The 26,797-nt window shown below is 42.8% G+C and overlaps 1 protein-coding gene across 1 annotated transcript in view; it reads left to right on the plus strand.

Annotated features, from left to right (window-relative positions):
• The window catches only part of ADTRP (androgen-dependent TFPI-regulating protein), a 146,521-nt gene that overhangs the window by 88,819 nt on the left and 30,905 nt on the right, over positions 1-26,797 (plus strand). The window contains exon 4 of the mRNA XM_006864121.1: positions 14,170-14,285. Within this exon, the coding sequence (XP_006864183.1) occupies positions 14,170-14,285 (116 nt within the window). The remainder of the gene's footprint in view (positions 1-14,169; positions 14,286-26,797) is intronic.

Below are 26,797 nucleotides of genomic sequence, written 5' to 3' on the forward strand. Positions count from 1 at the left end.
TATATATATATTTTTTTTTTTTTAAATGTCCCCCTGGAAATACAAGCCACATTGCCTATGTATACATTTCTAGATTTTCATCATCAGCTTTATTTTAAGCAAACTGTTCCTTTAACAACACCAGGACATCAAGACCAGAGATGATCTCTGCTTTTAGGATATAACATATTTTTGGACACGGATGAAAACCCTCACATTTATCTGGTCCACTGGAATGGGTGAGCTTGGGGTGGAGTCATTTAAAAATCTTTAGCTGGAAAATGTGTAATATCATTAAGACCAGGGATTGTCCTACTAGGATTTACAAAACTGCCATGTCTTTTCTGCATGTCAGTTTTCAAGCGTCAGAGAACATGACCCAGCAGTACCATGATAAGCCCAGCTTACAATGTTTAAAGCATTCTACTAAGCTTTGTTTAGGCTCCCTTTTCATCTCTTGTGTTTGTGCCGATGTTTTAATGAATGTTTTGACCATGTGTTTGCCCCTGAGGAGATTTTGATATGGCTCTAATTTCTTTAAAAAAAAAGTTGTTGATATCATTTGCTATTGAGTCAGTTCTTACTCAGGGGCCCACATACAATGGGACAACTCACAGAGACCCCTGTGTCATTTTCATGATCACTGGTTTGCTCAAGCCAATATTATGGTCAGGACTATATTAGATCATATTCTTTTGTGATCCATAAGGTTTTCATCAGTTATATTTTTTGTTGGTTTTTCAAAAGTAGATTGCCAGCCCCTTCTTCCTAGTCTGTCTTCATCTGGAAACTGTTGAAATGTCTCTACCCCGGATGACCTTGCAGGTATTAAAAGTACTGGTGGCACAGCTTCCAGCCTCATAGGACCATGCAGGTCATCACAGTACCACAAAGTGACTGATGGTTGATGAAATAATGTACTTAATATGGCCAAGCAAGAAAATTTCTCAGTGTACTATAAATGAGAAGATGTTGTCAGTGCAATAGTTTCACTTAAAAACAAATCTCTTCATTAGCAGCATAAGTAAACCCAGGGTACAACCCTAGAGACATGGGATAAAGAGTCACAGTTTGGGAAGAGCCACCATCAGGGACCAAGGAGTTCTGGTAGCATAGTGGTTATGAGTTGGGCTGCCAACCTCAAGGTCAGCAGTTCGAAACTGCCAGCAGTTCCATGGGATTCCCATAAAGATTTACAGCCTTGGAAACCCTGTACAGGGTCACTATGAGTCAGAACCGACTCCACCATACAACAATCATCAGGGACCGGTTCTTAGAGCCAGGTATTGCCTGAGCCAGGGGGAAGGAGAGGGTTAAGGTAAACTGGGGGATGTTTTGTAAACTCATGGTTAGCAATAGCATGCTAAGAAGAAAGCTACTTTAGGGTTGGTCCTTGAGGGTAGCAGCTGGCTTATTTATCTCAGCTCATGCAATACAAAAGATAGTCCTATCAGAGAAATATGATAGATGAGGCAGAGATCATGTTTGAAAATACTATCATTTGATTTTTAAAATGTGTGTGGTGCCTGAATTTCTTTCACTGGAGCAAAGTAAGTGCTCTTAGTAAAAGGTTAAAGATAAGAGTGTGACCAGCCCAGCCTTGGAGATCCAGTCTTTGGAGGCTGTGTGACAGTGATGAACTGTGGACTCCATGGGTGTCTCGTGATTAAGCCTTGTCTCCTTTTCAAGAGTCAGGCAAAAAGGCAGACCACTCTTAGCTGAGCTGCTCACTCACAAAATGTTTATAGCAACCTCCTATCTCATGGTATGGGGGGAGGGGGGCGTCGAAACAAGTGCTTATATTTTCCTTGGATAGTGTAAACGGTTAACACGCTTGGCTGCTAACTGGAAGGGTGAAAGTTTGAGTCCATCCAGAGGCACCTTGGAATAAAGGCCTGGCAATCCTGGTGTGGTGTTGCTGTGGGTTAATGCATCAGACTGCAAAGCCGTTTCAACTGCAAGGTCAGCAGTTCAAGCATACCAACTGCTCCTTGGAAACCCTATACAGGTTGCTATGGATCAGAACCGACTCAATGGCACTTAATAACAACAATCTGCGTTTGAAAAATCAACTATTGAAAACCCTTTAGAGCCCAGTTCTACGCTGGCATACATAGCGGCTACTATTTGTGGTGTTCTGTTTTGTTTTTTCCACGTTGCCATGCAAGGAACCTTGTAAGAATTCTCCATGGGATGGTACATTTTAGTACAGTACTTATTTCAGGGCAATTTATATCCAAAGAATCTAAAGTGCAATTATTATGTTGTAGTTGTTAGATGTTGCTGAGTTGGTTCTAATTCACAGCCGAATAAACATTGCCCAGCCCTGTGCAATCCTTGTGCTCTTTACTGTGTTTGAACCCATTGTTGTAACCACCGTATCAATCTCCCCCATTGAGGTGGGGGTGGGGAGGAGGTCTTCCTCTTCTTCACTGACCTTCCACTCTGCCAAGCATGATGTCCCTCTCCATGAACTGCTCCCTTTTGATAGAACATGTCCAAAGTACATGAGATGACGTTTCTCTATCCTTGCTTCAAGGAGCATTCTGGCTGTACTCCTTCCAAAACAGATTCGTGCATTCTTCTGCTGGTAGTGGTGGTGGTTATGTGCCGTGGAGTTGGTTCCAACTCAGAGTGACCCTGCCTAGGATCTCTGAGGCTGTAAATCTTTATGGGAGCAGAAAACCTCATCTTTCTCTCTCAGAACAGCTGCTAATTTCAAACTGCTGACTGTGAGGTTAGCAGCCCAACTCATAATCGCTGCCCTACCAGAGCTTTTTCCATGGTATATTTCCTGTTCTTCACCAACACCATAGTTCAATTGCATCAGTTCTCATTTGATCTTCCTTACTCATTGTCCACCTTCTACATGCGTATGCGGCAATTGGAAATGTCATGGCTTAGATCAGGACCACCTCAGTCATCAAAGTGACACCTTTGGTCTTTAACACTTTGCTGTTGCTGTTGTTGTTAAATGCTGTCAAGTCAGTTCCGACCCATAGCAACCCTGTATAGGGTTTCCAATGAGAGACTGGTGAACTTGAACCGCCGACCTCGTAGTTCAAATGGCTTTACAATCTGGTGCATTAACCCACAGCACCATACCAACACTTAGAAGAAAGAGGTCTTTTGCATCAAATTTGTCCTATGAAATACATGGTTTGATTTCTCAACTGATGCTTCTATGGACCTTAATTGTGGATCCAAATAAAATGAAACTCTTGACAATTGCAATCTTTTCTCCATTTATTATATTGTTTATTGGTCCAGTTGTGAGGATTTGTGTTTTCTTTATGTTGAGGTGGAATCCATATTAAAGGTTGTAGTCTTTGATCTTCATCAGTACTTCGACTCCTTTTAGCTTTTAGCAGACAAGATTGTTCATTTGCATATGCTGTTGTGGTTAAGTGCCATCCAGTTGGTTCTGATTTATAACGACCCTGTATAGTGTTTCTGAGGAGTGGCTGGTGAGTTTGAACCACCGACCTTGAGGTTCAAACCAACCTTGCAACTGAGTGCTTATCCTAGCAGGTTGTGAATGAGTCTTCCTCCAATCCTGATACCATATTATTCTTTGTATAGTCCAGTTTCTTAGATTATTTGCTCAGTATACAGACTGAATAAGTATGGTGAAAGGCTACAACTCTGATACACATATATACCGTCCCTAATTTTAAACCATCTATCCCCTTTTTCTGTCTGAACAGCTAGCTGCCTCTTGGTCTAGGCACAGGTTTTTCGTGAGCACAGTTATATGTTCTCAGATTGAGACAGAGTGGGAAGAAAGACCTGGCTATTTACTTCTGGGAAAAAAAAAAAAAAAAGGCCAGTGAAAACCTTTTGGATAGCTGCATTATACGATTGCTTGAATCAATCAATATTTCATGCTTGTAGTACTGTCTCTTAGATATTCTAATGCAAGTAGGCTTTACAGAGGGAACAGCGGGAGAAACTGTAATTTTGTAAAACAGGCTGGCTAGAGATCAGCACTGTCCTTATAACCACAGCTTTTGGAAAGAGATATTTAAAGGAAAACCTACCAAAATGATGGTTTAATTGACAAGGAAAGATGGATCCCCCTCTGTTTACATATGCTATTGTTTCAGCCTGTGATGTTTTGTTTACTGCAGAAGGAAATATTTTACCCCCTCTGAGATAATTAATTTTTGTCAGTTTCACTGTTTATAAGGGAAACTGAGAAACTGTTAATTGAAATACAGAATGACTCACTGTTTTCAGTAATTTTTGGCAGCATTCTAATTTGTGTCAATCCCAGCCTAATTATTAGATTTTTTTTTGGAAGCAGAAAGCATATTTGATTTTTCTCTTACTGAAATTTTCACTTCCTTTTCTTTAAAAAAAAAAATACTAATATGTGCTGCCTGACAAAGGTTATATAATTTATGTCAACGGGAGGTGAAATTGCATCATGCTTGGCTCTCCACAGTAGCAGAGAATTTCGAGAGCTCACAAGATGCAGTGTTCGTCTTTTCCTCATTCCTACCCCAGCCCCAACCAGAAAATGTGATTCTCTTAAAGACCTTTTAGCTAGTATTAAGCCACAGTCTATGGGCCATCACTAATGACATCACAGAAGTAAACTTCCCAGAAGCCATCAGGGAGAATTCATTTGGAAATCCAATTGAATGTCACTTGCAAAGTACAGCCCTCTGGAAGAGATGACCATCCATGCATTCCTGAGTTATTTGTTGTAAAATCACCCTTCACTGCGAACTCATTTACCCCTAACGTGAAAGTACGACATTATTCCACAGGAATTCTGTTCCAAAGGGTCATTAATGGACAGAGTGGAAGTTGCTGACTGTTGTCAGGGTTAATAAAATCCATCAGATCAATGACCAGTATAATGGGCCTGTTAATAGTTCTTAATAGAAGTTGGATCTTTCTGGTCACAACAGAATGAAGGCGGGTGGTTGTGCTGAGCAGACAGCCCTAGCTCTAGCTTCTCAAGGTAGAGAAAACGCTGATGTCAGTCTTGGAGCGAGTGAATTGGTTTGAACCACAAGGTTGGTGGTTCAAACTCACCGGCGGCTCCTCGGAAAACCTATACAGGGCCGCTATGAGCAGAACCAACTCAACAGCACTTAGCAACAACAACAACAACAATCACAGCTAGAGCTCACTGAAAGCATTTATAAGCCCAGGATTAAGTCTCAGTCCTCTGAGCAAAACCTCTGAGACATACGTAATAAGTTGTTGTTGTTAGGTGCTGTGGAGTTGGTTCTGATGGTGGAGACCCCACATACAACAGAATACAACACTGCCAAGTCCTGTGCCATTTTTTTCATAATCCTTGACCTACTCAAATCCATTGTTGTAGCCCTCTGTGTATTTATATGCCTTTCAACCTTGGGAATCATGTTCCAGCACTTTATTGGACAGTATTCTGGTATAATCCATAGGGTTTCTGTTGACTAATTTTTGGAAATCGACTACCAGGCCTTTCTTCTTAGCTTGTCTTTGTCTGGAAGCTTCACTGAAACCTGTCCACCATGGGTGGCCCTGATGGTATTTAAAATACCGGTGGCATAGCTTCCAGCCTCACACACGCTACCACAGTACGACATGCAGGTGGGTGGGTGGTGGACATACTATTTGTTGTATCTGTTTTATAGCTCAGGAAACTGAAGCTCAGAGAGATTCAGTAATTAGTCCAGGCACGATTCCAAATAGGATACCCTTAAACTTCATGTGCCTTTACTGGAGTATGAACGTGGGCCCCGAAGATGCTCCATTTTGTCACAGATTGAATGGTTTCTCCCAGAATACATGCCAGCTTGGCTGGGCCAGTGGTTTTCAGTGCTTGGGCAGTTATGTAATGATGTAAGGTGACAGTTACATAATACTCCGCATGAGATGATCTGATGTGATAAGCAAATCACTTGTTAAGAGGATTAAAGGTGGGATGCAGCACCCTTAATCCATCACAACCCTGGGGTGTGCCTGCACCACCTTTTATCTTCTAAGAGACAAAAGGAGAAAGAAGCAAGCAGAGAGAGAGAAGGTGGGGCAGGGGTAGGGGCTGAGAACCTACTACCACCAAGAAAAAAGAACCCGGAGTAGAGTGTGTTCTTTGGATTTGGGGTCCCTCACTGAGAAAATCTTAGGCCCAGGGAGAGGCTGATGACAAGGGCCTTCTCCTGTAGCAGACACTGTGAATTTGAACTTGGAGCCTCCAAACTGTGAGAGATTCAATTCCTGCTTGTTTTAACCATTCATTTGTGGTATTTCTGTTATAGAAGCTCTTGAGAGCTAAGATACATACATTTCTATGCCCAATCAGTCTACTTGTTCAGGGTCAGCCTTGGGCAAAACACAGAACGCTATGGTCTATCTCCCATACTGTTCCTCTAGGTGTGTTGCTAGTGTGTAGGGCACCCACATCTATTGCCATCATTTCAGCCCTGACACTGGGTGACCCCTGGCGTGTCAGAGCAGAACTCTGCTCCAAGGGTTTCTCAATGGCTAAGTTTTCAGCAGATCACCAAGCCTTCCTTCTGAGGTATCTCTGGATGGGCTCAAATCTCCAACCTTTCAGTTCGTTGAGCTAGTACATTAACCATTTGCAACACCTACTCCATGGGGTGCCCAGGGCCCTTAAATGGCCAGCTGCTCTGTGTTGCTTACTGTAGCCTTGATCTGGGCACCTCAAGATGTTAGGACAACTGTCCTGAAGATGTGCACCTTCTCACCACTCCTGCACTCATCACATTTCTAGTCATTCTGGGTCTTGGTGTCCTGACGGTGTCACGGTAGGCTCTTTTAGAGGGAAAGGAAACTGCTACTTCTCTGGGAGTTATCTGAGCACATGGCTGATGTTGCTGACAATTAAAGCACCTCAGAACCAGTGTCTGGGGCTCCAGCCACAGAGCTGTGCAATGGGAGGATAAGGACTGGGGTTCCAGCACTGTCTTCACTGACCCCCTGACCCAGCTACCCTGGTGCTCAGGAACCGGAATGGGATGGAACTTACAGGAGGAGGTTATTGGTTTATGAGGGGCTACCTTGGACTTGAGGGAGCTCTGGGAGCGTAGTGGTTATGAGTCGGGCTGCTAAGCTCACGGTCAGCAGTTTGAAACTAGCAGCAGTTCCATGGGAGAAAAAGGAGGCTTTCTGACCCCATAAAGATTTAGAGCCTTGGAAACCCTGTACAGGGTCGCTATGAGTTAGAACCTACTCCACGGCACACCACCACCTTGGAACTGAAAACACTGGGGAGTAGGAGTGAAGGATGAATGAGAGCTAAGGAATATGCAATACTAAAACTACCAGATGTTGGGGTCTCTGGGTGGTACAACTGGTTATCACATTCAGCTGCTAGCTGACACTTTGAAGATTTGCATCTACCTAGAGAAGCTTTGGAAGAAAGGCCTGGTAATCTACTTCTGAAAAACCAGCCACTGAAAACCTTATGGCCTAGGAGCGGAGGTCCCTGGGACTATCAAGGGAGAAGAGCAAAGAGCAGGACCCTACCCAGAGAAGCAGTGATATACCTGAGATGGAGGCAGAGATGATGACGGGGAGAGATGGAGAGGGGCTGTGTGCTAATGACTGGGAGGGGCAGGCTTGTAATGTATACCCTTTGGTTGGTTGATAATGCATGGGAGGGGATTGTAACCATAGCAATGAAACAATGTATGATAGGATGAATGTAAAACTAATGTTCTCCCATGTAAACTATCACATAATTCACAATAAAACATTAAAAAAAACAAAAACAAAAAAAACAGGTAAAACAAAACAAAAAAACCTTATGGATGCAGGAGGATCCGAGAGAGCAGAGTACAGATACACCATCCAGACCCTCTACAATGACGACTCAGAAAACTAATGAAGTAAAACTGATACAGACAATAATCCTGGAACCCAGATCTTCAAAAGAAAGGATCAATAAGGACATCAGACACTGATGAGAGGAAGAGACGGAACCATACCAATGAACAAGAAGCAATAACCTGCCAACTGGCGCAGTGCCACCATTTTGAATTCTTGCAAACAGTGGTAATAAAAATACCAATTGAACCAATACGAACTCACTCCTCGGTAGATATCCTAGAGAAACAAGAGCCACGACACAACAGACTTATGCATACCTATGCTTACCGCATCATTATTCATAGTAGGGAAAAGAAAGAAACAACCTGAGTGGATGAATGGAAAAACTAGCTATGGTACATACACACGATGGGATACTATGCAGTGTTAAAGACAAGAGGAATCTGTTGACACTTGTCAGTGGGTGAAGGGAAAGGCAGTATGTAGAAAAGGGGAGGAACAACACAAAAAGTTACAAGCAAAGAAAGATGTTAGGAGAAGCATAAGAGTTAAAGGCAACAAGGGTAAATATTAGTACATATACAACCCTGCAACAACAATAACCTACAAGTGGATAAATAGGTAGACATACTCAAGCTGAACAGGGATGGGAAGGTAAATGAACCACAACCATGACTATATAGAGGCACGATAAAGGATATATATATATATATTTTTATGTGCTGCAAATATATCAATGAATATAGTATTGTTGTTGCTAAGTGCTGTCAAGTCGATTCGGACTCATTTGTTGTTGTCAGGTGCTACTCGAGTGGGCACCAACTCACTGTGACTTCATGCACACCAGACGGAAACACGGTCTGGTCTTGCACCATCCTCACAATCGTCACTAGGTTTGAGGCCACTGTGTCAGTCTAGTTCATTGGGGGGGGGTCTTCCTTTATTCTTTGCTGAATTCCTCTTTTTCCAACTCATTGGTTAGTTGGAAGTCTGTTCCAACTCATAGTGACCCTGCATAGGGTTTCCGAGGCTGTAAATCTTTATGGGAAAAGAAAGCCTCATCTTTCTCCCATGGAACAGCTGGTAGTTTTTAACGGCTGACCTGGAGGTTAGCAAACTGACTCGTAAGCACTATATTACCAGACCTCCTTTCTGACTCATAGAGACTCTTTATAGAGTTTCCAAGGAGTGGCTTGTGGGTTTGAACTGCTAACTTTGTGTTTATCTTGCAGCACCACACCAGGACTCCATAGTAGACTATGTTGTTATTGTTAAGTGCAGTTGAGTCAATTTCGATGCATAGTGACCCTGTATGTATAGGGCTTCCACGGATTTGAACCTTTTGATTCAAACTGATTTTGTGGTTCAGTGCTTCTGCTACAATGCCGTACCAGGACTCCATATGAAAACTTCTTAGCCATAATCAAACACCTGAGGGAATGAGTCACTGGGCCTGGGGTCTCAAGAACATAGTCTTGGAACATCAAGTTCAGTTGGCATAACATAGCTCACAAAGACAGTGTCCTACATCCTACTTTGATGAGGAGTGACTGGGATCTTAAAATAAAATCCTATAAGCAACCATCTAAAGTATAACTATTGGTCTTCCCCATCTGGAGCAAAAAAGAGTGAAGAAAGATAAAGACTAATAGACCATGACAAACCCAGCTTCCATAACCCTGAAGCCAGAAGATCTAAATTGGGCTCAGCTACCACTACTGGCTAAGGAGTTCTGGTAGCGTAGTGCTTACGAATCGGGGTGTGAACCGCAAGGTCAGCAGTTTGAAACTACCAGCTGCACTGTGGGAGAAAGATGAGGCTTTCTGCTCCCATAAAGATTTACAGCCTCAGAAACCCTGTTCAGGGTCACTATGGGTCGGAACTGACTCGATGGCACTTAACAACCACAACAACAATCACTACTGGCTTCTCTAAAAAGGATAGCATTAGAAAGGCCTTTATAAAATGTGTGTGTGGAGGGGCGGGGATGAGGACTGAAACTCAACTCAAAATCATGAGAAAAAAAAAAAAAGGATAGAGGCTGGTAGAACCTTTGGGACAATGACCCTTAAACACCATTCAAGCCTGGAACCGAACTCAACTCTGTGGCTCAACTTTCAACCAAATGATTGGCTTCTGAGGTGAACAGTAACACCAGGGGTTAAGAGTTGATGAGAACAATCAACCATACAAGATCAGAAGGGCAGCATTTACTCAAGGATAAAGCTCAGAAGACAGGAAAGGACAGGAAAGAAGAAGGAAGGAAAATGGTAAACATAGGGAGAAAGTGGGAAGAGTGGGGATTGCAGTCAGCGTCACAAAACAAAATATGTATTGTTGAAAAAGCAATTTGTTCTGTAATCTTTCACCCAAATCACAATATATATATAATGTTGTGTCGTCTGCCTATCGCAGATTTGCTAAGTCTCTCCAATTCTCATAGCGTGTTCTTCTTCACAGAATCCAGCTTCTTGAATTATTTGCTCAGCATACAGATTATGAAGTGTTGTTGTTATGTGCCGTGGAATCGGTTCCGACTCATAGCAACCCTGTACAGGGTTTCCGAGGCTGTAAATAATCTTTATGGGAGCAGAAAACCTCATCTTTCTCCCATGGAACAGCTGGTAGTTTCGAACTGCTGACCTTGAGGCTCGCAGCCCGATTCGTAACCACTACGCACAGATTATGAATAAGTATAGTGAAATGATACAACCCTAGCACACGCCTTTGCTGATTTTAAACCATTTAATTTACCTTTGTTGTAGTCAAACAACTGCCTCCTTGGTCTATGTACAGGTTCCTCATAAACACAATATTAAGTGTTCTGGAATTCCCATTCTGCATAATGTTATCCATAGTTATGATCCACACAATCAAATACTTTTGCATAGTCTGTAAAGCAAAAGTAAACATCTTTCTGGTATTCTCTGCATTTAGTTAAGGTCCATATGACATCAGCAATGATCTCTTATTCCATGCTCTCTTCTAGCTTGAATTTCTGCTAATGTACTGCTGTAACTGTTTTTGAATTATCTTCATCAAAATTTTACTCACATGTAATATTAATGATATTGTTTGAAGATTTGTGTATATATATATATATATGTTTATATATATATATGTATGTATGTATACACACACACACACACACACACACACATATATATATATATATATATACACACACACACACACACACACACACACACACACACATATACCTAAAATAATTATGGGTTTTCTTTATATAGTGGTGCAACCTATACTGAAGGCTGTGGTCTTTGATCTTCATCATTAAGTATTTTAAGTCCTCTTCACTTTCAGCAAGCAAGGTTGTATCATCTACATCTAAGTCTCTTATATATACATATATAAACTTATAAACTTCACTGTTTTTGCTTCTCTGAAAAATGTAGCCTAAGACACTTGCTTAAAGTCAAGAGGACTTGAAATACTCATTGATGAAGATTGAAGACTGTAGCCTTCAGTATGGATTGCATCTCAATGTAAAGAAGACGAAAATCCTCACAACTGGACAGATAAATAACATCATGATAAACAGAGAAAAGACTGAATTGTCAGACTTTATTTTTCTTGGATCCACAATCAATACTCATGGAAACAGCAGTCAAGACATCAGATGATTTACTGCATTAGCAAACTCTGCTGCCTTAAGACCTCTTTAGAGCATTCATGAGCAAAAATGTCAGTTTGAGGACTAAGGTGTGCCTGACCCTCACCGTGGTGTTTTCAATCTCTTCATATACCATATACATGTAAACTGTCAACAATGAGTAACAAAGACCATAGAGAAATCATTGCATTTAAATTATGGTACTGGCCAAGAATACTGAAAGTACTATGAACTGCCAGAAGAAGAAACAAGTAAGTCTTGGGAAAAGTGCAGCCAAATTACTCCTTACAAGTAAGGATGGTGAGACTTTGTCTCATACTTTGAGCATGTTGTCTAGAAGGATAATCTCTGGAGAAGGACATCATGCTTGGTAAAGTGAAGGGTCATTGAAAAAGAGGAAGACCCCCAATGAGATGGATTGGTACAGTGGGTTCAAGAATAACAACACTTGTGAGGATGGTGCAGGACTGTGCAGTGTTTCGTTTGTTGTACCAAAGTTTCCTGTGAGTGGGAACCAGCTCAACTGCACCTAACAACAATAACATAGAAAAAAAGAGAAAACCCTGTGCACAGGACTCCTCTATGACCCAGCAACCCTAGGCATACACCCAAAAGAAGTGAAATCAAGGCTGCAAACTTGTACACTGATGTTCACTGCAGCATTTTTCACAATGTCCAAAAGGTAGAAACAACCAAAATACCTATCGACAGACAAATAGATATGCAAAATGGAGCAGGCACACACACACACACATATATATACTCAGCCCTGATTACAAATAACATTCTAATGCATGCCACAACATCGATGAGTCTGGAAAACATGCTGAGAGAAATATGTCTGTAACTAAAAGGGAGATACTGTCTGATCTCATTTTCATGAAATCGGCAAATACTTGTATATAGAAACAAATGTGATTATTGGTTAAGAGTGAGATGGAAGGGAGAAAGAAAGGGTTTGTTTTTTGTTTTGTTTTCTCCTTAGGCAGTGTTGAGTTTATATGAATGGTGTTGAATGATTTGGAAAGTGATAGCAAAAGGTTGTATAATAAGAAAAATGCAATCAGTATCACTGAATTAAGAAATTATAAGAATTGGTCAACTGACAAGAGCCCTGTTGTATATATTTTTTAAGCACAATTTAAAAATCAAGCAAAAATAAACTAAACCCTATAGAGCAATTGTATCCCGACACACGGGCTCACCATAAGAGTTGACTGGACAGCAACTCATTGGGTTGGGTTATTAGATGTTGTCTGTGAGCACAGAGAATGGCAGACGGGCTTAATGGATGTGTTTCATCAATGAAAGGGCATAGCCTCGGGTGATCTTTCTCAGACTTGGTTCCCCATCACCAAGAAGGGAACAGGCCTTAGCAGTTTTTGCTTCTGAAAATACCACTATTCCTAAAGGTTTATTTTCTTCATTACGTCATTAAAAAAAAAATCTAGTTTTAAGAGTTTGAAAGGAGGAAAGGAGAGAACAGATGGTTGTGAAGGAGGAGGGTGAAGCAAGGGAGGAGCAGGGAAGACAGGGAGGGCCTTGGAGGCCATGCACTCAGAAACACTTGTCCACACCATCATAGTTACCTATATCCTGCCCATAGTCCTGAGCTCAGTACAGTGCCAAGTACAGTGGGGACCAACCCCCCAAAGAAGGGGTGAGACTTGTTCTCCAGCCCCACAGAGCTTACACTTACAGCAAGTGCTAGACTACCTGGCACAGAATAGATAGGCAGTTAAGACTGAGTGAGAAAAATTAGCAAGAGGAAAATGCAGAAATGGGAGATTGCTTTAGCAGGGCAGGGTCCAGGTGCAATATAGAGGATATAAAATATTTAAATAGAGCGAGGGAAGACACAGCCTGCATGGGGAGAGTATGAACCAGAGCTTGGAGAGGGAAGCATATACATCAAATGCAAAGAGTAAAGGAGGTCCAGTGGAGGAGGAATGTGTGTATGTGTGTGTTGATAACAGAGACAGAGGGGATGATATGGTAGCCAGAGTTTGGGCCACTATGGTAGGCAATAGAGAGCCAATAAAGTCCTAGGAGTCCTTGTGTGGCACTGTAGGATTGCTAACCACAAGGTGAGCAGCTCAAACCCACGAGTCACTCCTCAGAAACCCTGTACAGGATCGCTACGTCAGAACTAACTCAACGGCACTTAACGACGACATTGATCCTTCTAAGAAACCCTAGTGGCATAGTGGTTAAGCATTCAGCTGCTAGGTTCAAATCCAGCAGGTACGCTGTGGGAGAAAACTGTGGCTGTCTGCTCCGTAAAGATCACAGTCTTGGAAACCCCATGGGGCAGTTCTACTTTGTACTATAGAGTCACTGTAAGTTGGAATTGAACCGATGGCAATGGATATGTTTCTTGTCGGTGCAAACTGGACTGTTAAGCACCTGGCTGTTAACCAAAAGGTTGCCAGTTTGAGTCTGCCCAGCATCACCTCAGGAGAAAGCATAGTGATCTTGTTTTAAGAAATCAGGCACAAACCCTATGGAGCGCACAGTTCTCCTCTGATACCCACGAGGTTGCTCTGCATTAGAATCAACTTGATAGCAACTGTGGGGTTTGCTTTTATGGGTCTTCAGGTATCCAAGGAGGACTGGTATGTTCTAAAGCAAAGTTTCAAAAGTTTTATCTGGCGGTTATATTCAGTTGTATAAGATAGGTTGGAAAGGGAAGAGAGAATTATGGGAACTGAGCCACCCAAAGCAGCCTGCCATTAGATTCATCTCCTTTTCTCTTACAGCATTCTTTCATATGGCCCCTCTCGCTGGCTGAGTTTTTCCTCAGACCACATCGCTACTCATCAAAGAAAACAGGACTCTCCGTGATGGCCGTGTCTACTCTTGCCTATATTGGCAGGTAAGAACTGGGACAGTCCAGTTAAGCTTGTCAGCTAGGGCTCTGTGAGATAGTCCATGAAAGGAAACTGTTCTGTCAAAATCCCTTTATCTTGGGTCAACAAGGATTTAACCATTTTTAAATCTTCAGGTGAGAAGATAATTGTTTCATTTTGATATTCATAGAGACAGTATCTGCACAGAAACCCACAAGTATACCACCTCCATCTCAAGCCATGGTTCCTCTGTCTCTCAAGTATTAGTAATTATAATGATGGTGGTGGTGTTAAATGCCTTCAAATCCATTTTAACTCACAGCAACCCTGTACGGGGTATATATATGTGGAATCCTGCTATGGTGCTACGGGTTAATGCATTGGACTGCAAAGTCATTTGAACCACAAAGTCGGTGGCTCAAGCTCACCAGCCTCTCCTCAGAAACCCTATACAGAATTGCTATGGGTCAGAACCAACTCAACAGCACTTAAAACAACAACAAATATATGTACAAGGAGCTCTGGTTGCATAGTGGTTATGACTCGGGCTGCTAATCTCATGGCCGGCAATTTGAAACTGCCATAGGTTCCTCAGGAGAAAGATGAGGCTTTCTGCTCCTATAAAGATTTATAGTCTCAGAAACTCTATACAGGGTCACTATGGGTGGGAATCGACTCAACGGCACTTAACAACAACAGCAACATATATACATATATGGTGTGTATATATATATATCTGGTAGCGTAGTGGTTACGAATCGGGCTGCGAACCTTAAGGTCAGCGCTTCGAAACTACCAGCTGCTCCACGGGAGAAAGATGAGACTTTCTACTCCCGTAAGGATTTACACCCTCAGAAACCCTGTACAGGGTCGCTATGGTCGGAATCGACTTGATGGCACATAACAACAACAACTATATATTTATATATATATATATATGTGTGTGTGTGTGTGTGTGTGTATACATATATATACACACACGCACGCACATATGGAGTCCTGATGTGGTGCTGTAGGATAAAGCACTGGACTGAAAAGTTGGTTTGAACTGCAAGGTTGGCGCCTCAGAAACCCTATATAGGGTTACTGTGAGTCGGAACCGTCTTGGTGGCACTTAGCAACAATGATATATATATGTGTGTGTGTGTGTTATATGTGTGTGTCACATCTGTGTATATCACACATGTGTTTACAGGTGTGTGTTACACGTGTATTACGTGTGTGTGTATTACGGTGTATATGTATTATATATATAGATACATGTCCAAATGAATTTATTATTTATTATGTCAGAATTATTTGGAAAGGACATAAGGACATTCCCAAAAAGAATGATTTGGGAAAGGCCACTTCCCAAGAAAATGTCTATAATTAGCATGTTTGGATGGCTGAATCATCGAAAGCCTCTAAATATATACCATTTAGAAAGGAATTCCACGGTTGCAGTATGCTACTTTTTACCTGTTCATTTGCTTCAACATCTGGCACTTGAGTTCCTAGAGGGCATTTGGACAGTTGCCCAGGGGCCTGCAGAGCAGAGTAGCTGGGACGTGGAAGATGATTTAACAAGCAGGTCTAGGTTTCATCATTCAGCCACCTGGTGACACAGATTCTCAGAAATACTCCCCCGTGATACAGAATCAGGGGAATGTGCTGGGCCTTCCAGTTACTGATTTTTGTATTCTAGAAGCTTCCATCAAAAACAAAGTAAGAGGGACCTCATTTCCTCTTCTACTTGAATCAAATGCCTCAGCTTACTACCATGAGAGAATTTCTAGGCTATAGTTCAGAGATGGGGGGAGCCCAGGAGGAACTTGGTTGGTTTGCTGAGTTGAGGTGACAGACCTAAACCTTCAGGGAGCCCAAGGCAGCTAGAGAGTTTTCAGGGCTGAATACCAGACAGTAGAGAGACACAAAAAGGGAACTCATGAGATATAAACAGGCCCTCCATAAATAAAGAGCTCTGGTAGTGTAGTGGTTACAAGTTGGGCTGCTAACCTTAAGGTCAGAAGTTTGAAACTACCAGCTGTTCTGCAGGAGACAGATGAAGCTTTTTGCTCCCATAAAGATTTACAGCCTCAGAAACCCTGTACAGGGTCGCTATGAGTTGAAACTGCCCCCATGGCATACCACCACCACGCCACCAGAACCTTTGTACCCAGAATCATGCTTTTGTACTCCTACTGAAAAGGCAGGTCAGATTCAATACCTGCAGATCAGAAACTAAAGACATTATATTCCCTCTGTGATTTAGATTTTCATGTCTGAGAGTCTGGGAAATCCTCCTTTCTATGTAGGTAAAGGGTAGAGTAGGAGCCCTGGTGGTGTTGTGGGTTCAGCATTCAGCTGCTGACCACAAGGTCTGGGGTTCAAACCTACTCTGTGAAAGATGATACTGTCTGTTCCCATAAAGATTTACACTGAGGACCAGTTCTACCCTGTTTTATCAGGTTGCTGTGAGTCAGAACCTACTCCATGACAGTGAGTTCAGTTATTTTGTGTGTTTTTTGTTGTTGTTTTCCTCGTATAAGGGGGAGAAGAAGACCAGGTGGTGCCATGGTCAAGCACTCATCTGCTAACTCAAAGGTTGATGGTTTGAACCCACTAGCCTCTCCACAAAGGAAGATATGGCAATCTGCTTTTGTAGGATTGTTGCCAAGTTGGTTCTGATTTATAGCAACCCTGTATAGGGGTTTCTGAGGAGCGGCTGGTGGGTTTGAACTATCAGCCTTGTGGTTGACAGTCCAGTGTTGATTCTACAGCACCACAACAGGAGTCCTTTGTAAGATTACAACCTTGGAAAATCCTGTGGGGAACTTCCATTTGTTCTATAGGTTACTATGAATTGGAATTGCCTTGTGGCAACAGGTAGGTGTAGTTTAGTTTGGGGTTGTAGCAACAACAGAAACACCCCACTCCTCGCCATTCTCATGCCATCAGTGTTTGTAAGTGCCATCGAATCAGTTCTGACCCATAGCAACTCTGTAGAGGGTTTCGAGGAGCAACTGCTGACCTTGAATCACTGACCTTGTGGTTCAAACTGACCTGGCAGTCCAGCGCATTAACCCACAATGCCACATGGAGTTTAATTGAAAACAGTGCTCTGTTAGCAATGAATGCCAAAGAGAGACACATTTCCAAAGACTGGCTTTAGTAGGGCCTGTTTGGTGGCCTTCACCAGCCTTTGTCTCAGAGTTTATAACCTTTTGCCGAAAACTCAGACAGATGGTTCCTCCCTAACCCTTTTCCCTCCCTTTCGAACATAGTGTTTGACCCTCTCTTCCTCCTACATCCCTCTTCCTCTGACTATCCAAATTCTCCTATGCTGATGAAGACACTTGTTCAGTAAAGTGTTTTATTCCCTACCCCAAACCTCCAGTGATTTACACTGTTCTCTAGCCTGGGGCCTTAGCACTTTAATAAAGGACACTTTAGAAAAGAATGCTGCCTGCAGTGCTGTGTTGAGAAGGATGCTGAGGGCATATATAACCCTGCCAAGTAAGGGGTCTTTGATTATTTAGCAGTGTGCTGGACTGCAAGGTCAGTTTGAACCTCAAGGTAGGTAGGCAGTTCAAACCTACTAGCCACTCCTCGGAAACCTTATAGAGAGAGGGTCGCTGTGGCCTGGAACTGACTTGATGGAGCTTAACAACAAACATTGATAGAGAAGAATGGGTTGTTGTTGTTGTAAAGTGCCGTAGGATCAATTCTGACACTTAGCGACCTTGGTTAGGGTTTCCAAGGAACGACTGGTGAGCTTGAATCACCAACCTTGCAGTTCAAACTGACTTTTTGTAGTCCAACGAATGAACACACCAGGACCCCAAATCCAAAGAAATAAAGATAAAATATCTGGGACCTGCTGTAGGGTAAGAGTGCATATCCAGTCCTAGCTGCATTTGTGGTGGCCTCACGTGTGTCCAGCTAGAACTGCAGTTCACTGGGTTTTCAATGACTTATTTTTCAGAATTACATCACCAGATATTTCTTCTGAGGCACCTCTAAGTGAACTCAAACATCCAACCTTTCAGTTAGCAATATAGTGCTTAATTATTTGCACTACCCAAGGAGCTCTGGTAGCATAGTGGTTACGAATCGGGCTGCGAACCTTAAGGTCAGCGGTTCGAAACTACCAGCTGCTCCACAGGAGAAAAATGAGGCTTTCTACTCCCGTCAGGATTTACACCCTTGGAAGCCCTGTACAGGGTCGCTATGGGTCGGAACCGACTCAGCAACACTTTGCACTACCCAGGGACTCCCAAGCATACAGACATAAAAATATTCCTTTCTGTAGTACGTGTGGCCTAGAAAGAGGATGGTGACTGGCTGATTGTGCAATGAATTTGTATACTGGGCTTCTTTGGTGGGGTTTAGTCTAACTTACGTTTTCCTGCCAACTGTAACAAACATTTAGAGTTCACACATGAGGGTGCTTCAAAAGTTTGTGGAAACTTGGAATGAAAAGCTAATGGCATATCCCATGAACTTTTTGGAGCCCTCTTGTATAAGTTAGAATTTTGACCTGTTCCTGATTTCTACCTGTGCACTTGGAAGTGGATCCTCATCGGTCCACATGTCTAACCCTTTCCACTCTTTTCCTCTGTGGACCAAGAAGGCAAAGAGTCCCTGAGATGGAACTAGAAGTGGCTGTAAGGTGGGAGGCAGGGTCAAATGGGCTTGACCTATCAGTGCCTGGAGCCGGCTTGACCTATCAGTGCCTGGAGCCAGGTTCAGACAGTACAGGGCAGGAGGGTGGGGCAGGCGTAGTGTGTTGTATTCACATTCAGTTATTCCTGAGCACCAGTCACTTGGTAAGACCCATAGACACACAGTGTATAGCAGTGCTTCCCTGAGGCTGTGTCTGGGAGGGAAGAGAGAACAAACAACATGCAGATGATGAGATCTGACAGGTAGGTAGATGGTAGAATGGATCACATGGGAGGAATATTCAGGGCTGGCTTCTTACAGGAAGCTTTGTCTAAGCTGAGACCCAAAGAATGAGTGAAAATAAGTCAGCTGAGAGATGGGAAAAGACCTCTACAAAGTGCTGGAGGAGCCAAGGGTTTGACTGAATTTGAGGACAGGGAAGCCTGAAATGATGAATTCACATTAGTGAGTTTGAACTTTTAACCTGAGGACTTTCTCAATGGAATGAAATGACGTGGCGTATGTAAAAGACGTTTTTGGCTGAAGTGTGGAGATTAGGTTTAAGAGGGACCATTCCATAGATGGAGTCCTGATATGGCGATCTAGGATCAACACTGGACTGTAGGTTAGTTTGAACCTCAAGGCCAGCAGTTCAAGCTCACCCGCTGCTCCTTGGCAAACCAAGGTGTGTATGAGTTGGAACTGACTCAACAGCATGTAACAACAACACTCCACTGATGGAGTTCTTAGGATAAGCACTGGTCTGCTAACCACACTAGCCACAAGATCGGTGGTTCAAACCTATCAGTCATTCATGGAAACCCTGTACAGAGTCACTGTAAGTCAGAATTGACTTGATGGTACACAACAGCAATATATCCTAAATGGGATCCTTTGTCCCATGGAGATTGTATTAACTACAGCTATGGGAATCAGACACAAGGGGTGATGGAAAGGACCCCCGAAACCATCTAATGTTGGACACCTTCCATGGGTTAAATGGCATGCCCAAGTCTGTATAGTCACTGAAAAGCAAAGTTGGATCTTAAACCACGGTCTCATCATTCCAAAGCTAGTTATCTTTCCACTGTGTTCCCATGACCAGATATTTATTCAGTCTCCCACCCACTCACTGCCATCAAACCGGTTCCGACCTGTATAGGTTTTCTGAAGTTGTAAATCTTTACAGGAGCAGAAAGCCTCATCATTCAAGGAACAATTGGTGGGTGTGCACTGCCTATCTTGTAGTTAGCAATCTAGGGCTTATCCTAAAGCATCGTCAGGCTTCATGGTAAGCTTCCAGTAGTTACCAAATCGATTCTCAGGACTGGGATATGCAGGAAGCCAAAACTAGTCTCTCTACTCCCAATGCCTTTATGATCTTGTCATTGGCACAAACCGTGTGCTTAGATTCTACACTAAAGGAGGGGAATGGGCAGAGTGGAAGGTGGAGACCTGGCACTGGTGGGAATAGGGTTAAGTGGGTCCCAGGAGGCAGCTAAGGTGGTTTGGGATTTGGGTCTTGTTATCACTACTAAGAAACAGTAAATTAGCATTTGGTCCCTTAGTCCCCATTTTACAAGAAGGAATCAAATACACCTATATGAGTGCATTTTATGCTGTTCCATAGACTGAAGTGTAGTCCTGGTTGTGGCACTGTGAACTTCACTAGACCACAAGGTCGGCAGTTCAGCCTCACCAGCTGCTCCTCAGAACCCCTATACAGGGTCACTATGAGTCAGAACCAACTCGACAGCACTTAACAACAATAATAGCCTGAAGAAGTCCTGGTGTGATGCTGTGGGATAATGCACGGGACCACAAGGTCTGTTTCAAATTCAAGATTGGTGGTTCAAATTCACCACTATGAATCAGAACCGACTCAGTGGTACTTAACAACAACAATAGATAGAAGCATCCCTACTTCGGTCCATTCCCTAATTGTTGTTAGCTGACACTGGATTGGTCCTGGCTCATACCAGCACTCTGCACATGCCAACAAAACATCACTGGGTCCTGCCTGCACTAGGCCCAAGATGGGCTATGAATTGGACCTTTGTGATCCCTAGGGTTTACATTCACTGCTTTTCATGAGACTTTTCTTCCTTTTCCATCTTAGTCTAGAAGCTCCGTTAAAACCTGTTTAGTATCATAGCAACACACAAGCTTCCATTGGCAGACAAGGGCTGGCTGCAGATGAAATGCACTGGCTGGGAATTGAACCCAGGTCTCCTGCATGGGAAGCAAGAATTCTTCCACTGAGCCACCACTGTCACCATTCACTTTTGTTGTTGTTTGTTGGTAAGTACTGTCAAGTTGGTTCTGACTCATAGCGACCTTGTATATAGTTTGGTGGGTTTGAAGTTAGTAGTCTAGTGCTTATCCTACAGCATCACACAATTGCCTTCCACCGCACCCTTACGCAGCAATTGGAACACACAGGGCCTCATGGCCACAAGGGGCCGTGAATGAGTTCTACAGATGGAGAGCTTCACAGAGGTGTTTTAGTGGAGAGACTCTGGATCTGCTGTTCAACGGGACAGGGTGGAGGGTCAAATATGGAAGTCCTATAGGCGGCACTTAACAACAACAACATAGCAGGAATGAGGTAAAGACTATGACCTGGAGTCAGAGAGAGCACGAGATGCAAACATGACTCACAACAGTGGCAGTAACTCTGAGCTGGAGACACCCTGTTCTGCAGAAACTGTGTTACAATCACCTAAAAATAACCACTGAGACCGTGGGGACCTCCCCACATGTGGCGCTGTGGCGTCACTGGGGTGGGGGGTGGAGAACATACTGGTGGCAGGGTCAGAGGGGCAACAGCAAAGTCTATAAGAGTTTAGTGCCGTGCTTCAGCATAAATCTATTACTATTTTTAAATAAAATATCCTGTAATTACAACACTAAAACATTTTTCATAAGCCCACAAGACTAAAACTGTGTGCTAACTTACTTTGTGAACCTCAGATGTGCTCTGGCTAGGGCTGTTGTAACTTCCCAATTACAATGCCGTTAGGATCACATGGTTTCATCCGCATGAGCTACTAGTACGCGCTGCTTTTGTTGTTGCCGGTGTTTGCATAGTCACCGATTCTGACAGCTCTTCTGGTGGTGGTGTTGTGAAGTGTCGTCAAGTCAATTCCAACTCATAGCAACCCTGTACAGGGTTTCCGACGAGCAGCTGGTGGGATTGAACCACCGACCTCGTGGTTCACAGTCCAGTGCTTATTTAACCACACCACACCAGGAATCTACTATATTGTAGTAAGTCATATTTGTGAACTCATATGAATAACTTTTTGAAAAATGAAGTAAAAATGAAGTAAAGGAAAAGGAGGAGAGACATTTTTAAAGGTTTCTGCTCAGTTACTAATAATGTTGTAACTAATAATATATTTCAGTGTGGAAAGATTTTATCCAACAATTTTGTTGTTATGGTTGCTGTTAAATGCTGTTAAGTCAGTTCTGACTCATAATGACTCTGTATAGGGTTTCCAAAGAGCAGCTAGTGGATTTGAACCACTGACCTTGTGATTCAAACCAACCTTGAGATCCAGTGCTTTATCCTAAAGGCCACACCAGGACTACTCATAAAATCGAAGAAATCTTACATTTAAGCAATTTACAACTATACAAGAAGAGCTTCAAAAAGTTTCTATAAAAAATCCCATCATGTTTTAATTCCATAATTCCACAAGCTTTTGAAAAATCATATCTTATTCTCTGATTAAAATTGATACTACACATCACTAAGGATTCTGATGGCCTGGTATGGGAGATGGTCCATGTGGGGGGAGGGAGTAGGAGGGAGGAACCCTACCCAGTGACACCATCCCTAGTAACGCCTCTGATGTAGCACTTGCTTTTTGTTATTTTTTTAGATTGCCAAATGTGAGGGCCACTTATTTCCCTAAGTGGGAAAATAAAGCTTTGCAGAGTACTGATGACTACAAGGCTTCATTTCCTTCGGAAAGCATTAGTCACTTGTAAATAGAGTGGTTGGCTCACTCCTTCCTTCTCTCTTACCCCAGAACACCTCACCTTGTTCTCTGGGAGGCTGTTGTGAGGAGCAGCAAAATAGAAATGTTCCTTCTACTGGCTTTTATTCATTTTATTTTTTCTTTTTTATTGAGCAAATATTTCCCCTAACACAGGGCTGCTGGTCATGCTAGGAAAAGCCAAGTTATTTATATGAGGCCAAGCCCCAGCCTTCAGGGAGTTTGTATTTAACACGTGCAGAGGAGTCCTGAGTCCTGCATACAAATGATAAGACCACAAAAAGAAAGTAAAAAAGAAAAAGAAAAAAATCAATAAATACTAGTCTCCACAGGAATACCGAAGAGGAAAGGGATTTGTCTGGCAGAACAGTCGGAAAAGGGCTTCATAAAAAGGCATCTGAGCCCTAAAAGGCTGGCAGAATTGGAGTATCAAAAAGTGGGAGAACTTGAACAATATGAGCACAGTCCCAAGGTGGTACAGAATGCATTAAAACAGTGGACCACTCATTCGTTTTATCAAGACCTATGTCCTGTAGGATAAGCACTTGGCTGCAAGGTTGATTTGATATGCAAGGTTGGTGGTTCAAACTCACCAGCTGCTCCTTGTAAATCCTATAAGGCTTGCTATGAGTCAGAACCAACTCTACAACACTTAACAACAACAATGAACCCTGGAGTCCTGGTGTGACACTGTAGGATAAGCGCTTGACCTCAAGGTTGGTTAGAATGGAATGGTCGGAGGTTCAGTCTCACCAACTGCTCCTAAGAAACCTTATACAGGGTCACTATGAGTCGGAACCAACCTGACAACACTTAACGACAACAACAAAATGAACTTTGGTGAAGTGCCTGTTTGTCAGTCAAGAGGTTGGCAATCCTGACTCATCAGCCAGCAGAGAGATGTAGCAGTCGGCTTCTGTAAAGATTCAAAAAACCCAAACCCACACCTGAGTTGAATCTAACTCATAATGACCCTCAATAGGATTTCTGAAGCTGTAAATCTTTACAGGAGTAGAAAGTCTCAGCTCTCTCCTGAGAAGCGTCTGTTGAGTTTAAACTGTCAACCTGGAGGGTAGCAGTCCAGTACTTATTGTCCAACACCATATGGAAACTTTATGGGGTAGTTCTACTCTACCTTGTAAGGTTGCTATGAGTTAGAATTGACAAGAGTGGGTTTTATAGAATTGACAAGAGTGGGTTTTATTAGCAAAGAAGATCAATAGGAAATAAGTCTGTCACTGCTGAAGTCCTGTGTGGTACCAAAGCTTAACGGGTCAGCTGCTAACTGAAAAGCAGGCTGGGGGTTTGAGTTTGCCAAGAAAGACCTTGGAAGAAAGTTTTGATAATCTACTTCCAAAACATGAGCCATTGAAAAGCAAAGGGAGCACAGTTCTGTTCTGACACACGGGGTCATCACTATGAGTTGGAATCAACTTCACAGCAATTGGTCTAGCACTGAGGCTTGAGCATAACAAATTGCTGCTGTTGTTGTTGTTAAGTGCCATCGAGTTGGTTCCAACCCAGTATAGGGTTTCCCAGGAGCGGCTGGTAGGTTAGAACACCAGAAGGCTGGGGGTTGGGGCTTTGCCATCTCTCTGGGGGGGCAGTGACAGGACAAGGTGCACCATGGGCATGTGTGAGCACTCAGTGGAGGGTTAAAATTATTCAGGGATGGAGTTGTCCCTGAAAGCTAGACTGACTGCAGCCAGGTCATAGGGTGCTTAGTGCACCCAGGTGTGGGCTCCACCTGTTTGTAACATATCAACGATATAGCTTCCAGCATCACAGAAACATGCAAACCACCACAGTACAGTCAACTACAAAAGGTGAAAAATACAATTTAAGCAACAACAAAAAATAAAAATTACTCAGAATAGTCTTGTCATCTAGCGTCATCTAGCGTAATAACAACATCTTATCCTTCACCAGCAATGGTTGCAAAAGCACAAATCCCAGCGTCCCAGGCCCAATATTTCTACCTCTTTAAGGTCGGTATGTGTTCCCACTGCTGACCATGCCAACCCCGCCATTACTAGCAGCCCCTGTGTTGGTAACTGGCAATAACAACCGCCCCCACAGTCTGGGAAGCACCCACCCTTTCAGTTGGTAGAACCGGAAATCTGCTGATACCAGGGAGTGTCTGCTAGCAGCTGTGTATGGTATTGCATATCAATGCAAGAGTCCACAGATGTGCAGCTATAAGCCAGCCTTGGTAGAAATGTTTGTATAGTTACCTCCCAATAGCAGTTTATTTGAGATGAGAGATGACTCCTTTTTATATAATATGTTCATTCAGGATTTAGAGGGTTGCCTCTAAATCCCTACACCCAAATATACACAAAGACAATTAATGCTCAGGGTACAGTAACAATGCCAGAGGGCTACACTAGGCTGAGTCCAGGATGAGTCCCCTTGCCATACAAGCATCAGCACCCCCTCTTCCCTTACGGTAAATTTTCTCCCATGATTGCTGTTACCCTCTCCTGAAATACGGTCTTTGCCAGTAACAATCCAGGCCCACCGTAAAATTTTCTAACCTCACAACTGAGTGATCAGAATCAAATCCCATTTTCCTGAGCAGCACTTCTTAGCCTTCATGTACATTAATATGTAAAGATAAATATAAGGATGCCACACAACTCCCCTTATTAGCATTTGGACTCAAGCTCAGCAAGGGTGCAAATTGAGGAGAGGAATGGGAGAGGAAAGGGTGGGTTAGGCTTCTCATCTTTCTAGTCCAAACCTCAAGTTCTGTTCACACAAAATGTCGGAAACAAATAAAAAATAATAACAACCTGAGGACGCTAACAGCTATACAATTAGAAATGGGGGACATACCTGAGAGACCCTTTTGAAGTAACAGAATGCAATTTAATCGGCATATAGAGGGCACATGAAAAGGAGAAATCTAGGGTAGCTGTAAGAATTTTAGACTGGTAGACTAGAAAGATAGCTGTTCCATCAGTAAAAGTAAAGAAGTTAGGTAAAAACTAATTTTGAGCATAAGTTCTTTTGTTTAAAAAAAAGTTTAAAATCCCATGTCTGAGTCCCACCCTCAAAAGATTTTGATTTAAATTGTTGAGGATTTTTTTCAGGGCATTGGAAATGTTAAAGCCCCCAAAAGATCTCTGGTAGCATAGTGGTTACAAATCAAGCTGCTAACTTGAGGGTCAGTACTTTGAAACTACCAGCTGTTCCACGGAAGAAAGAAGAGGCTTTCTGCTCACATAAAGATTTACAGCCTCGGAAACCCTGTACAGAGTCGCTATGAGTCGGAACTGACTCCACAGCACACAACAAAGTGATTGTAATCTTCAGCCAAGGTTGAGAATTCTTTTCTAGAAGGAATTTAATTTGGAAATTCAGCTCTGACAATCTCAAGAAAGAGAACAGGACTGAGAGATACATGTAGTTGAAATTATGTGATGGGCTGAGATTGCTAAAGGGAAACAGGACAGAAAGGGAAAGGATGGAAAAGAAGAGAATTCTGGGAAATGCTCTTATTGAAGCAACTGGAACACCACTTGTTTGTCAGTTTGTCATACTGTGGGGACTTGCATATAGCTATGATGCAGGAAGCTGTGCCACCAATACTTCAAATATCAGCAAGGTCACCCATGGTGGGCAGGGTTCAGTAGAGCTTCAGACTGAGACAGACTAAAATGAAAGCCCTGATTGTTTAGTTCCAAAATTTAGCCAATGGAAATACTATAGATTGCAACACAATATTGTTCAATACAGTGCTGGTGCTCCTGACCCCAAACCATGGTATTTTCAAACACCTCACATGCATGTGAAAGGTGGACAATGAAACAGGAAGACCATGGAAGAACTGATTTAAATATTCGTATTGGAGAAGAATATTGGGAGTACTATGGTCTGCCATG

Source organism: Chrysochloris asiatica, unplaced genomic scaffold (genome assembly GCF_000296735.1).
Source record: "Chrysochloris asiatica unplaced genomic scaffold, ChrAsi1.0 scaffold00060, whole genome shotgun sequence".
In the NCBI taxonomy this organism is placed as follows: Eukaryota; Metazoa; Chordata; class Mammalia; order Afrosoricida; family Chrysochloridae; genus Chrysochloris; species Chrysochloris asiatica.